The sequence below is a fragment of the Fusarium proliferatum genome, assembly GCF_900067095.1.
Source record: "Fusarium proliferatum ET1 genome assembly, contig: FPRO_scaffold013, whole genome shotgun sequence".
NCBI lineage: Eukaryota > Fungi > Ascomycota > Sordariomycetes > Hypocreales > Nectriaceae > Fusarium > Fusarium proliferatum.
In genome coordinates, this window is record NW_022194802.1 from 1,002,469 (window position 1) to 1,015,369 (window position 12,901).

Sequence of the window (12,901 nt, forward strand, 5' to 3'; positions counted from 1 at the left end):
AAGCATGGATAGCAAACATTAGCGTCATTTGCAGCATGATAGGCGCTAGGATGGGCGTAATGCCCCTTGTGAAATCGCTGGAATCGCCCGCTAGTTGTGTCTAGGCTTATGCAGGGGTACGGATCATTCCAAGAGTATTGAAGAGAGAGGTGTTAATAAAGGGCGAGGCTTCTATTGAGAAGGTTTGTTTGTTGTTCAAGAAACAATTGAACAGTTACATTATGAAATATCCTTTTTTGAGGCATAACGCCATCTCGCCGTTGCTGATCGTGCCTCAAACCTACCTAACTCCAAGACCCTGTGGATTCCAGGGACTCAAAAATAGGGGTTCAATTTACACTCTCCTTTTCAACGGCCACATTCAAGGGGCGTTCACCAAAACCTTACAAACTATCGTCTGAGTATGAGAATGAGCTATAATTGTGCACTCAAGCATACTCTAATATTCAACAATCTACTTATTCGCCGTGGTACCATCAGAAAGCAATTCATTCCATCCAATGTTTCTATTCATGGTGATGGTCTATGTCTACTTAAAAAATACTTGTAGCATGGCTTCATCTGCCATCTGTAGGAACCCGTCATGTTCTCCTCTGTTCGATCGGGTATCATTGTAGCTCGAACCACATCTTGTCTTCCCATGCTGTGAGCTCCCTGTGCTCGTATTCCCTCACACGATATCTTCGTGTTCTATGAAGCTCTCAATGTATGTATACGCGCTTCTCTGCGCTTCTAACGATTGTATCCGGGTATTAAAAAGAATGTAGTGCCGCTCATCTGACTCTTTCTAAGCCAGGAGGGCGAAAAATGGTACTATACAGAAAATGAATGTGAAGCGGGCTTGTGATAGTGGCCCTGAAGGTGCTGATGAGTCTTTTGTTTCGGTAGGTTCGCTTGAATCAGAAGTGGCAGTGCCAGATGAGACAGATTCTTTGCCTAGACCCATGTCTGGCACTGCACTTGCCTTTGATCCAGAGGTTGTTGTGATGCCAGTCTCTTCGGTCTCGTCAGACGTCTTGGTCGCTTGGCTGGTGGTCATGGTCTTTGTTGAAGAGCTGCTGTCTTCATTGTCGGCGCTTGAGCCATCTGTGATAGCGTTGGTAGCAAAGCCTGTTCTCATTAGCACAAGTTGTTCATTACTTCGGCATATCAACTTACCAATTCGGCGCTCGTCCGCATCAAAAACGGCGTAGACGTTCTTGATAAAGGTGTCGCCCAATAACCATGCGCCTTTAACAACCTCGAAACCATAGACGTTGCTGGTGCATTTGCCATCCTTGTTGGGGGGAGAAACCCAGTCCTTTGGTGAGATGACATAGTCGACTCCAGAGAAAGTCACGGTTAAGTTGCCGTTGCTGTCGCAAGGAACAGTATATGTGGTGCCATCGCTGCTCTGGGCTCCGTCGATCAGAGCATGGAGCTTCTTGACGTTGTCCTGTGATCCAAACATGAAAGATGTTCCAGTGTCGATGAAGCTGCGGATGCCGCCGATATCTGCCTTCTTGCCGTTGTAGCCCATGTCGTCAATCTCAATGGCCCAGTCATTGTCTTCGCCGATGGAAGTATACGTGATCTTGCCGGAATACTTGTCAGGATTCGGTGATCCAAAGCTGATTTCTCCTTCGTTTGTACCGTCAGCTGCACGGTTCAGAGCAACGCAAAACATGTTCTTTTCGACTTCCTTGGACTTGGCCAAGGCATTGAGAAAGTTGCTGTCGGATCCTTTGTTAATGGCAAGACCAAGGATGCCGTCAAAAGCGAATTCGATGAACTGGTCCGAGGTCGTGTGCGTCAATCCGAACTGATACTTGATGCTCATGCCAGCCACAGTGATTGTGTCGGTTGCCCAGGTACCAGAGACCTTTCCAGAGCCGTATGCAATGTTAAAGTCGGATTTCGATACTTCGAGTGAGTCCGAATCGCCTTCGCCGAATGTGTTGTGCATCTCACACGCTTTGCTGGTACAAGAAGTGCCCATAACCCAACTTGACCCAGCACCAGTGTCGATAAGCATGTACATTGTCTTCTTTTCCGATCCAATCTCGACCTCGATGAAGTATGAATAGTCAGTTCCGTCCTGGTCAACACCCTGAGTGTGCTTCTTTGTCGATTCTGTGGCCTCCATGACATCGTATTTGTTATCACGCTTGAGCAGCGTACTGGTGTCAGGGATGCTTCCTCCGGCATATTTGGCGATCAATCGTGCTGCTTCGTGGGCTGCTCTCTCAGTTATCGGTTGGCTGGACTGTAGTTGAACGGTCAATGGAATGAAACTGTCAAGCAATTCTCCAGAAACAAACCTGAGGTGATCTTTGCTTGATATCCATACGCACACCACCACCATTGCCCACACTCTTCGGACTTCGAGCCATACGCTTTTGTCCTACATCGACACGCCAGCTCGGACTATAGGGGAAGAAGGCATGGGCAGATGAGGCCAAGGCCAATTGCGCCAATAGAGATCCTGGGCGCATATTGAAGCTATACTGAGTCAATTCAACCAAACCTCCCTGGCGCGTACAGAAGAATATGCACTTGGAGGTGGTTGATTGGCTTGTATTGAACAAAAACGGAGTGAGACCAGAGTCAAAGCTAATTGGAACAGCTTGTCTCAAACGCGTCCAGACAGGAAGACAGAATCGAGGCGAGGCCTCTTGAGCCAGAGTTGGCGAGATGTATTAAAGGATTAGAATTACGAGCCCAGCATTGGAAACGAAACGGCACAGCAAAGTTGCCGACTGATAACCAGAACCTGGTGCAAGTTGGACAAGCGAAGATGCAACAAACACAAGCCAGACACAATGGAAGTGGCTTGGTAACAGTGAGACCAATTCGAGTCTCTCTTTTTCTGGAACAGGGCGTTGAGGTTTCTCGGAAGTCGGAGTACTCGGCTTGAGGTCCTGACCTGGATCGGGACGAGAGACAAAGAGGAACAACAAAGAAAGGTGCAAATACAAATACGAGAAATGGAAATAAACAGAAAAGGAACAAAGCTGAGAGAAGACGGAGGAGGGAGGGTATTATTACGAATTAAGGTAAGGTAGAGTAGAGTACAGCATAGAAAAAGAGGTCGAGAGAGAGGTCGAGGTGAGTGAGTGGAGTTCGGAGGGATAGAGAATGACGGGAAGAGGTGGGTTAGGCTGGTTAGTCTTTGGTATGGGGAGATAGCTGCCCACTGTACAGCTAGTGGAGAGCAGAGAACACAGCACCCGGCGAGGTTGTAGCGAATTCGAGACATGGAACCTACGCACTAGATACAGGGGATAGAAAGTGACCTGAAGGTGCTGTACCTGCTGAAGATATCGTCCCAAAGAGGCAGGCGAACGGAAGGGATAAGAGTTGTCAGAAGAGACACATCATATTGCTATCACATCACAGTATGATACCAGCGTTATATCCACGATACGAAGACCACAGAACCCTTCAGTCTTTGACCAAAGTTTCTCTCTCATCTCTCACAACTTGGTTTGATTCTAGATCCAAAGCCAAGCTAAGTAGACCCCATTGATTGGACATTAGTTATCTTGGCTCGACGATCAGCAAGGTCCAGTACCTGTAGATCAGGTATCTCATCATCTCACGAACGGACTGAATCAACCGTCAAACACGACGGGACCTGCAAACAACAAAGAGGACTGCCGCCCGTAAAACCTTCTCCACCACATGCCATGCCATGCCATGCCAGCTTGGGTCGATGTGCTACGGATCAGAGTGCATCGCTGCTCATCACTGGACACCCACGCAACGTTCATCTGTAAGGTTCAGGGGTCGTCAGCCTCTAAATGGCCCGTTACTCTTAGCCGCTTGTTTATTACGGTGGACTCGAGCTGTGGAGATTACTCTACCCTGCCTTGTCTACTTGCGCCCCATGCTACCTCGATATCGGCCGAAAATCCGTATGCTTGTCCTCTTCTTGCCTGGTGCTACTTCATCATCTCGTATACCAAATACGTACCAAAAAGATAGCGACCTTGGTACCTAAAAATTGAATGCAGAGTGCTGCTTTCGTTCAGTGAGAAACTCCCCGAGACAAGGTCTAACGCCGAGTTTCTGTGCCCCTGAGGACTGACGGATAAGTTAACGTGCAGCACTCCAGCTGATGCTTTGGGTTAGACTTCTCACCCCAAGCCAAGATCTGCACAAAGTGGCACACACGAGATGTGCTGCAACGCAACGTGGAGCAAGCGGCAAAAGGGAAAAAACAAGCTTCAGCCGGATTGACTCAGGCGTTTTCAACTGTCAATGGTGAAAACGAAACACGCGTTCTGTGGAAACCAGGAGCAATATTGTGGTGCCCTTGCCTGAAGCTGATATTCAAGGTATTGGCTATGGCGTATGAAGAACATAGCCTGGTTGGGGAATTGAATCCCAACAGCCATTCGATTTTGGAAGTCTTGGCCATATCTAACCTTATCATAACGTTAAAATGCAGAGTTTCATCAACCAGACCGTTACAGCCATGTAACCAAATTCCAATTCCGTACTGATATTTAATGGCCAAGAAGTTTAAAGCTTGATGCCCTGGCGTCAAGCTGACACACCAAAGTCCCCTTGGGCTTGCATCTCTTGACTCGACATCATTAGGTCGCCAAGTTCAAGTTGTTGTTTTCTCAATTGACTTGCAGTAGCGTTTTGTCTCCTTACCTTACGCGTCAAACACAACGGCGCCACTCTACCGGTCAGCGTCAGCTTTACCAAACAACTTCCCCTGACTACTGTGATGTGTGAGCCTCAAAACGCTCAGCTCGCTCCAGTTTTCTTCTAGATCGTTTTGGTGATTGTCAGGCGCTTCTTGTGCAGACTACGTGGCGGTAAAGCTGACAATTTGACGCTTGATCAGTGTCTAGATTGACCACAATGCAGAGAGTATTCCAATTTGCTGATTCATTGAGCTGGAACCCCAGGTATCACGAGTCTTTTGAGCCTTCGAGGTCGGGTCATCGGCCGTCTGGCTTCTTCTCCACGTGTGCATGGATTCTCGGATACGTTCCTATCCCTGTTGCCCTGTATTCACATGAAAACATCAACATTTCAACGTTATTGACTCCGTTTCAGGCTGGATCCTTCTTGAGTAATGGCAATGCAAAAACATATCGTATTCTCAAACCTATTTACGTGAAATTTGTTTCCTTTTGAATGTTTACTCTCTAAAGCTCACGCATGACAGCCTCATCCCTGACACGAGCAATGTCCAGCTCCCATCGTCGTGCAAAGTCAGCCATTGTTCTTGGCTGCAAACAAGCTGAGGATAACAATATCCTCTGTTTATCTTTTTGGACAAATGTATCATTCCAATGGTAAGGACATACACACTCTACGTTGCAATCTACAATACAACATCTCATTGGCTTCCAAGCCTTCTCACATTGGTGCCAAGCTCTCCAATTTCACTAAGATTCCAGTATGGATTCGATGGATCGTTTCTTGCTGCACACACTTATATGACTTCGTCACTAATTCAGAATGCCTAGACACAATTGGATAACTTCATGGTCTAGAAAATCCCTTGTCAAATGACCCCGTTGATGAAACAACCGCACGGCGCCGTCAATGCCTCTCGGAATTTTAATCCCGACCCCGGCACCACTATCTGCTCGGATCTTGTCGATCAGGGTAGACCTCAATTTGAATTCATATTGCAGCTTTTAGCCATACTTGCATTCAGCTGTGATAGGCCACTAGCCGCGGGCCTCTCAGGGTTCAATATTTCACCGTCAAAGGACGGCAGATCTTCATTTAGATAAGGATCGCCACTGTACCTAAGTGCTATCCAGCGTCTGTGCTCCAGTTGAGACCGTATTGTTTCTATTTCCGATGTCTATTCCCATGTTTCATAGTCGCATACTACCCGAAAGACACCGTGAGGCAACCCATGAATGAGTTTCGGTTTCAGCCCGGGTCCTCAAGTCCAGTTCCTTGTTTGCGAAGTCGCCAACGATCATTGACTAGCCATGAGCCACTGCTCTGCTCTTTCAAGCGTCTTCTTCTCAATACTGTCCTTAGACGCGGTCTCCCAGAGTGTCTTTCGCAGACTTTCAAACTCGTCTTTGTCAGAGTTTGTAACTCCCCGAGCAGTCACAAGCCGAAGGAAGTACCACACAGATTCATTCCCCCACTTGAACGAGGCTGCGAGTTTCAATGTCTCGCGAAACACAGGCGATGTTTCGGCAGGTTGCTTGTCTAGCAGGAACAGAAGAAATTGCCAGCCAGATATGTCATTGTGATGGGCAAAGCACCACTTTTGCGTAGCGATGATGATGCGTGATATTCCCTTTTGTGAACTTGAGGATGATAGGATAAAGGTATTTACCAGGTATCTAGCGTGACACCAGGCATAGTAATTTCGTGGATGTCTTTCTCCAGATATCATGATGGTTCTTGTGAGGCCATCCTCGGCTTTAACCTCGATATTGTGAAGACGATATTGCTCCATCAGCCATCGGCGATGATTCCATAGCGTTGGTGACTTCGTATGTCGATGAAGCCGACTGGTCAGTAAACTATCAATCAGATGTTTCTCGAGATGTAGTCTGTATTGCAGGTCTTCTTCTCTCCACTTGTCTCTGATGAGTCGTTTTCTTGTATTGGCAGCTGTTAGGTGCTCTGGGTCCATCAACAGAATAACTGCAGTTGACCTTGAAATGTCTCCTGACGATACCCGCTGGTTATAGGCCTGGGACTGTTTAAGAAGCTTCTGTGCCACTATAAACGCCTGCACGAGGCGTAACTTTGGTATGGCCACTGCATTCTCGTCTCGCAAGATTGATGTGTGGGCATCGACGACGTGGCTTTTACCCAACAACTCGATCTCTAAAAGCTCATTTGAAGGCTCAATAAGAACATTTGAGATTTCTAGAAATACCGAATGATGATCTCCATGTCTGAGAGATTCCTTGAGACTCTTGTCGAGTGCTCGTGACATTGGAATGATCGAGGAAAGAAAGTGAGTTGAAAGTATAGGGTAGGTATGAGACAACCGACGTGGTGTGGAGGGGGTTTGATGGAGTTCCATGCAAGTGTCGGGGTTATGACATGGCTTGACCACGTTTAACAAACCACCAAAATCAACATCACCATCAACTTCACGAGCTCAGACCCAAACCGGTCCAGGACCGAATACACAGTGTTCAAGTTGGAAGCCTATCACCTGTTGCTGCTGATACACTTGGACCTCTAAGATGGCCTCCCTTATGCTCAGCATCTTCGTTGTCGAAGTTGTCGTCAACCTCGTCAATACCATTGGAGCCGCCGCAATCAACAACTTGGTATACTACCCAACCCAGACCGTGTTCTCTAGCTCAGCTACTAACCCAAAAAGCTCTGGACAATAATCAACTTCCTCCCCGTATCGACAGCAAAGGCTGCAGGCGAACAACGCAAGCTCCAGACCGATTACCTCAAGGTCCGACGAGATCTGAACTCCACGAGTAGTCAGGATGAATTTGCCAAGTGGGCAAAGCTCCGTCGTCAGCACGACAAGCTCCTCGAACAGCTAGAGAAGACCAGTACGTCACATCTGCCGTAGAGATTCGGGGAAACCAAGAGAGAGCTGACAAATGGCCACTGCAGAGAAAACCAACGAGGCAGCACGATCCAACTTTGACAAGATCCTCACCGTTCTCCGAGTCGTCGTTACACGTGCGCCGCAATACTTTCTGCCCTTCTGGTATGCCACCGAGCCCATGTTCTGGCTGCCTTACGGCTGGTTCCCTTACTGGGCGGAATGGATTCTGTCTTTCCCCCGCGCTCCCATCGGAAGTGTGAGCATCGCTTCGTGGCAGTTGGCTTGTACAGGAGTTATCGCGCTTTTCAGCGACTTGATCGTGGGTATCGCTGGTCTGCTCCTCAACGCGAAGCAGGCCAAGGAAGCACCCGTCGCAGCCCAAAAGGTCGCCACGGAGGAGAAGAAGAAGTCATAAGCAAACCGCCATGATACTAGCCATAGCTAGTCCGCGCACATAGTAAAAATATGCATATTTACAAGCAAAGCTTGACTACGAGTGGAGATGTATCTCTTAGATAAATTTGACGCAAAGTTCCTCATTGCCGAAGCTGAGACTTTGTAACACGACAGAGAATAACCCTTGGCAGGGTATTTGGGGCTTGATCTGGGCAACATATTGACTCTAACGACCACAGAGAGATCGCCAAAGCTTCGAAAGTGCCAATGGTAACATAATGATACACGGATGCACGGGACGAGCGGGGGGGCAGTGAATAACGGCGCAAGAGCCATATTATTGCGCTACTGAGCTATAGTGAGTGTTGTGCGGGGTGTCATTGTGAACAAAAAGGCAAAGAAGGGGAGTTGCTTGTGTTGAATAGTTGAAGTGAAGAAGGAAAGAAATTTGTTAAAGAGAAGAAAAACCCGAGGTTTTACGTTGAAAAGAGACGTCGGCCCCACCAAAAGTTTAAGCCCCCACATTGGCCGACAGACGCTGTCCCTGAGGTGGGCTCAGGCCTACGGGCAGTATCTTAGGCTTGGCGCCACCTTTGCCTTATTGAAGCTGTTCCTGAACTGACGTCGTTTATCAGCCTTGTCTCAATCTTGTAACAAAACGTGTTCAACTTCAACACTTCAGAACCAACAAAGGATCACGACCATTTCGGTTTGATATCCGCCATAATGGCGATCCCGTGGGACTCGTAAGTATATCTTCTAGTATTAAACTTGTCCTTGTGACTTTATTCCTCTTGATAACCACTTACACATTGTGTACAAACAACAACTAACCTTAACCAGCATCCGGTCCCTCCTTATCTTCTTTGGCCCTATACTATTACCAAAGGCCATATCATACTATCGATCGGTCAAGGCCTCTTCGCAAGCCCGGCATGCGCCCATAGTTCCCGTACCGCCCAAAGTCCGCGTTGCGCTCGCCCTCCTGGCCTTCTTAATCATCAGCTACATCCTCAAGACATTACCGCCGTTCGCACCTGAGAACCTGTTCCTTGCGACCCAAAGTCGTCTCCAGATCCCGGTCGATGTTCTATTCAACCGTGTTGCAGTTGGAAGACCCGATAATGTTCTCACGAAGCAAGACGAAGCGCTGAGGGGCAGATTTGTCAACCTGGAGAGCCGACTGCTATACTTGCAATTTGGACCTGAAGTACTCGCAAATTGCCCGTTCTGCACTTCAGAAGAGCCAAAGACATTCTTCTATTATGCTCTCCCACAACTCCTGTGGCCTCATATCGCAAACCTCTTCGCCATCGCTTTCGTTACAAGTCCAACATTCACAGGGCGAGCTGGTTCCCAATGGCGACCAAAGGCCACAATGGCTGCCATGACCATTGCCGCTCTCGATATCTACTTTGTCAACTCTTACAACTACCAAGCCAACGCACGTGCTCTGCGTCTGCCGGAAGTTGACTTCTTTTACTGGACTGCTCGAGTCGCACGTCTTGTGACCCTCGCAGCTTTCGACGCAGCTCTTGGCTGGCTTCTATATCTATCCGCTACAAACCGCGCCTTCGTCGAGCCTCCATCCCCCGTGGAGCGCATCGAGGCAACCTCGCGTGCTCTTCTTATCGTGAAGAGCAAGCTTAGCGCTCTCGGCATCGTCAAGAACACTGCGCTGCGTGATGAGGATCTTCGATCACGAAGCCATGCCTACTGGAGCCACGAAGTGCGCCTCATGGGCGAGGTCATGGAGGAAAGGGAGGTTGTGGAGGGAGTCAATGATGCATTGACTAATCGCATTGATGTGGCGACCATAACGAGGGACGCTGAAGGATATGCACAGAATGTATTGCACTCCTTGCGTGGAGAAACGGCAGACGGCGATAGTATCTAATCCGTCCTCCTACGTATTATCCCAACCCTTCTTACTAAAGAGCTATTCTTACATAGAGGTCTATGACCATTGAAATTTGGCTTGAATAACCACGAAAACCATATCTCATCCTTTCTCTTGTAACAGTCGAGTGTTATGCTCTCCCTGAAACATGCACCGCGTCTTCTCAATACATGCATTTAGTGTAATTCCCACATCGTAATTTCGATATTCAGCATTAACTCTTGGACTCCGGCCTTGTTGACTCCGGCCTCACTGGTCCTGTGGCAGCACTGCTAGTGCTACCCTTCCTACTTGGTGTTTCCAGAGCGCCCTCCTGTGCGCTGCGCTCTAAGAAGTTTGCCCATAGCTCAGACAAAGACTCTTTGTCTTTGGCGGATGTTGACTCGTTGAAGAGATCGGTGTTGAGAGATGGTGAGCTTGGTGTGCGTGTAAATGGTGACATGGGTAGGCGGAGAGAATTAGAGGATGTGCCTGGACGAGCGAGACCGGCCTGCTCTCGCTGCTCGTCGGTCCAGTTGAGATAGCCAGCCATGACTTGAAGGACCTGGAAACGCTTGGCGTCACCGCGGTCGAGTGTGAGGAAGTGGAGGAGATGGTTTGTGACGATTTGTCTAGCCGCTGTTAGCATAAAGCTTCATATGAATCGTCATATATCAAACGTACCTATCAACGTTGTCTTCCGGCTTTGTCTTCTTGAGGTACCGCAGTGCCTTTGTCAAGTGGTCGTTCAACACAATCGCCTCATGCCTCAACTTTCCAATGAGAAGGTTCTTCTCCTTGACCTCCTTCTCATACGGCGCTGTTCGCTCAAGCTCCTGTGAGAGCGTTTGCTTGGCTTCTTCAGCTTCCTTTGCGCGGGCATCGGCTTCTTGCACCTGTTTCTTGAGAGCTTGAACTTGCGCCTCGGTAGTCTCGACCATATCGCGAAGCTCCTTCTTGCGAGCATCTTGGATTTCGCGGAGGGCATTCTGTAGGTTTTCGATAAGGGTAGTTTGGCTCTCTCGCTCTGTAGTGGCGCTCTCGTAGTTTTGTCGTAGAATAGTAACTTGTTCCTCTAGTTCCGAGACCTTATCAACCAAGCTCTCCTTGATGGATCGCTCTTCCATGGCGATAACTTCCCATTCGCCCATGGCGTTTGCAGTAGTCTCCATCTCCTCCTTAAGATGTTGGACATGTCGGACCAGTTCTTCTTTCTCCTTGCTCCAGTTCTGTGCTGATAGGTTGTTGCGACTTCGAAGAGTGTTGAGCTCCCTTGTCGCATCTTGTAGCTCCTCCTTTAGCTTGGTGACATCGTCTCCAGACGATACAGCGTTGCTTCTTAGTTCCTCGTTCTCTGCCTCGAGCTCTTCTATACGCTCCTTGCTTTCTTCGAGCTCTGCCTTGTCGCGCTTGAACCGGTCGCTCAGCGTCTGTTTGATCTTCTCAACTCGCCCAAGAAGAGTCTGGTATTCCTCTTCGGCATTCTCCTTGGCGGCATTGCTCTCCTCTAGATCGCTCTTGAGCTGTGTGACTTCGTTGCTGTGTGTCTCCTGGATGTTCTCGAGCTGCTTCCGTAGCTGTTCGACCTCGGCCCGCAAGGCCTCTCGTTCCTGGCTCATGGCCTCTAGCTTGGCGGAGGTATCTGAATCGTCGGGCTTTTCCTTTTCGCCATCAACCGGAGGGGGTGTGAGCCCGTTGCTCTGAGCCTTGGGCTCTACGGCATGCCCGTTACTGTAGACAGGGGGAGCTTCTTCGTTTACGACTTCGTCTGCATTGACCGGAGTTTCCTGTGGAGGTGATGCATGTCAGCGCGCGCGCAATTGCATGATATGGGAGGTGAGCATCATAACTACGTACGGGCTGAGTGGGTGTCTCGGGCTCGTCTTCGAGGGTCTCTTTATCTGAATCCTGCTGAGGGTCTGAACTACCACTAACAGGTTGCTCAGCAGCCTTGTTCTTGTTGGCGTTCTTCTTCTTCTTGTTGTTCTTCTTTTTTGACGACCCTGCACGAGTAGGAAGCGAGGCCCCATGGGTTAGGACACGTTCTCGAATCTCCATTTCCACGTCAATTGGCAGGGGTAGGGATCGCACGCACCTGAATTCGTCGCCTGGGTCGGGTTCGCTGCGACGGTAGAAGACATGGTGAGTTTTTTAGTCTGGATAGAGCATCCAGACCCAGATCTAGAGGTTCAATGTCGTGCAGATAATCCTAGCGCCTGTGGGTGGATTATAGGTTGCTTTAAGAGGAATAAACGGGAATTGGATGTTTGGTACGTGTCAGTAATTATTACTGACCCTCCCTCGTGTTAGGTTCCGTTGGTAGGTGGTCAATTTGCATGTCAGCAGCCACCAGCTGACGTACCTTACCTGGTGGAATTTAGTGGACTTGGCCTGGAAGTGCCCTGGAGTTCCGAGACGTTTCAACGGCTGATCTTCCGGCGAGGTCGGCTCCGAATTGTCGGCCGGCTACTACTGTAGCATTATATCAGTTGTATGAGTAAATGATTTTGATTATGAAAATATTCTGTTATCAACTTTCAAAAACCAATGGCCGACTGTGCTATATATACTGCGGCTGCTGTTCACGTACCTTGCAGGATCTAGATTCGAGAATAGCCTCCAATCACTGACTGAGGATGATGGTTCACTAGGTACTTACATATAATGGAACAGTAACTCATAGCTCAGCTCTCCCTGATTCAGTGTATGGATTTCTTCCAAACACTGCCAATTCTGTACCACAGTTCTGAGGACAAAATGTCCTTTTCTGTTCCTTTCTTAGTGAAACATCTTCGTTTGCACTGACTCACTTATTAGCAACTGCAGTCAGTACCAGATGCCATACAGAGTGACTCCCGTGATATGTCTGATCAGAAAACAGGGGGTTTTATTACTCTGTAAACTCAAGATGGCCCATCAATGACCCTCAATTAGCTGGTTGCTATACAGCGTTCCGTGTAAGAGACGCCATCATTAGCATTGGTGAGTTAAACTCAACATCTACAGGTTGGTATGCAAGATGTTCTCCTCGACGAGGGCTAAAATTAACTGAGATATGAATTCAAGGCTGATTTAAATATTCTTGCAAAAAATCAATTCAGTTAGCTCCCGTCTGAGCACCT

General features: G+C 48.4%; 5 protein-coding genes across 5 annotated transcripts; 2 read left to right on the top strand and 3 right to left on the bottom strand.

Moving 5' to 3' along the window:
* Positions 1-787: 787 nt before the first annotated feature.
* FPRO_12965 (uncharacterized protein) lies at positions 788-2,474 on the bottom strand (the record flags this gene model as incomplete). The annotated part of the gene is made up of 3 exons (XM_031223539.1): positions 788-1,110; positions 1,159-2,245; positions 2,301-2,474. The coding sequence occupies 3 exons, from the start codon at positions 2,472-2,474 to the stop codon at positions 788-790; spliced, it is 1,584 nt and encodes a 527-aa protein (XP_031088888.1).
* A 3,464-nt stretch (positions 2,475-5,938) lies between these two features.
* Positions 5,939-6,922, bottom strand: FPRO_12966 (uncharacterized protein; the record flags this gene model as incomplete). The annotated part of the gene is made up of 1 exon (XM_031223540.1): positions 5,939-6,922. One exon carries the CDS (start codon positions 6,920-6,922, stop codon positions 5,939-5,941), a length of 984 nt encoding a protein of 327 aa, XP_031088889.1.
* A 256-nt stretch (positions 6,923-7,178) lies between these two features.
* On the top strand, positions 7,179-7,919 carry FPRO_12967 (putative Protein GET1; the record flags this gene model as incomplete). Its single annotated transcript, XM_031223541.1, has 3 exons — positions 7,179-7,265; positions 7,319-7,505; positions 7,570-7,919. 3 exons carry the CDS (start codon positions 7,179-7,181, stop codon positions 7,917-7,919), a joined length of 624 nt encoding a protein of 207 aa, XP_031088890.1.
* Positions 7,920-8,626: 707 nt separating this feature from the next.
* FPRO_12968 (uncharacterized protein) lies at positions 8,627-9,797 on the top strand (the record flags this gene model as incomplete). Its single annotated transcript, XM_031223542.1, has 2 exons — positions 8,627-8,646; positions 8,744-9,797. The coding sequence occupies 2 exons, from the start codon at positions 8,627-8,629 to the stop codon at positions 9,795-9,797; spliced, it is 1,074 nt and encodes a 357-aa protein (XP_031088891.1).
* Positions 9,798-10,014: 217 nt separating this feature from the next.
* On the bottom strand, positions 10,015-11,920 carry FPRO_12969 (uncharacterized protein; the record flags this gene model as incomplete). Its single annotated transcript, XM_031223543.1, has 4 exons — positions 10,015-10,411; positions 10,464-11,566; positions 11,637-11,782; positions 11,875-11,920. 4 exons carry the CDS (start codon positions 11,918-11,920, stop codon positions 10,015-10,017), a joined length of 1,692 nt encoding a protein of 563 aa, XP_031088892.1.
* Positions 11,921-12,901: the final 981 nt, after the last annotated feature.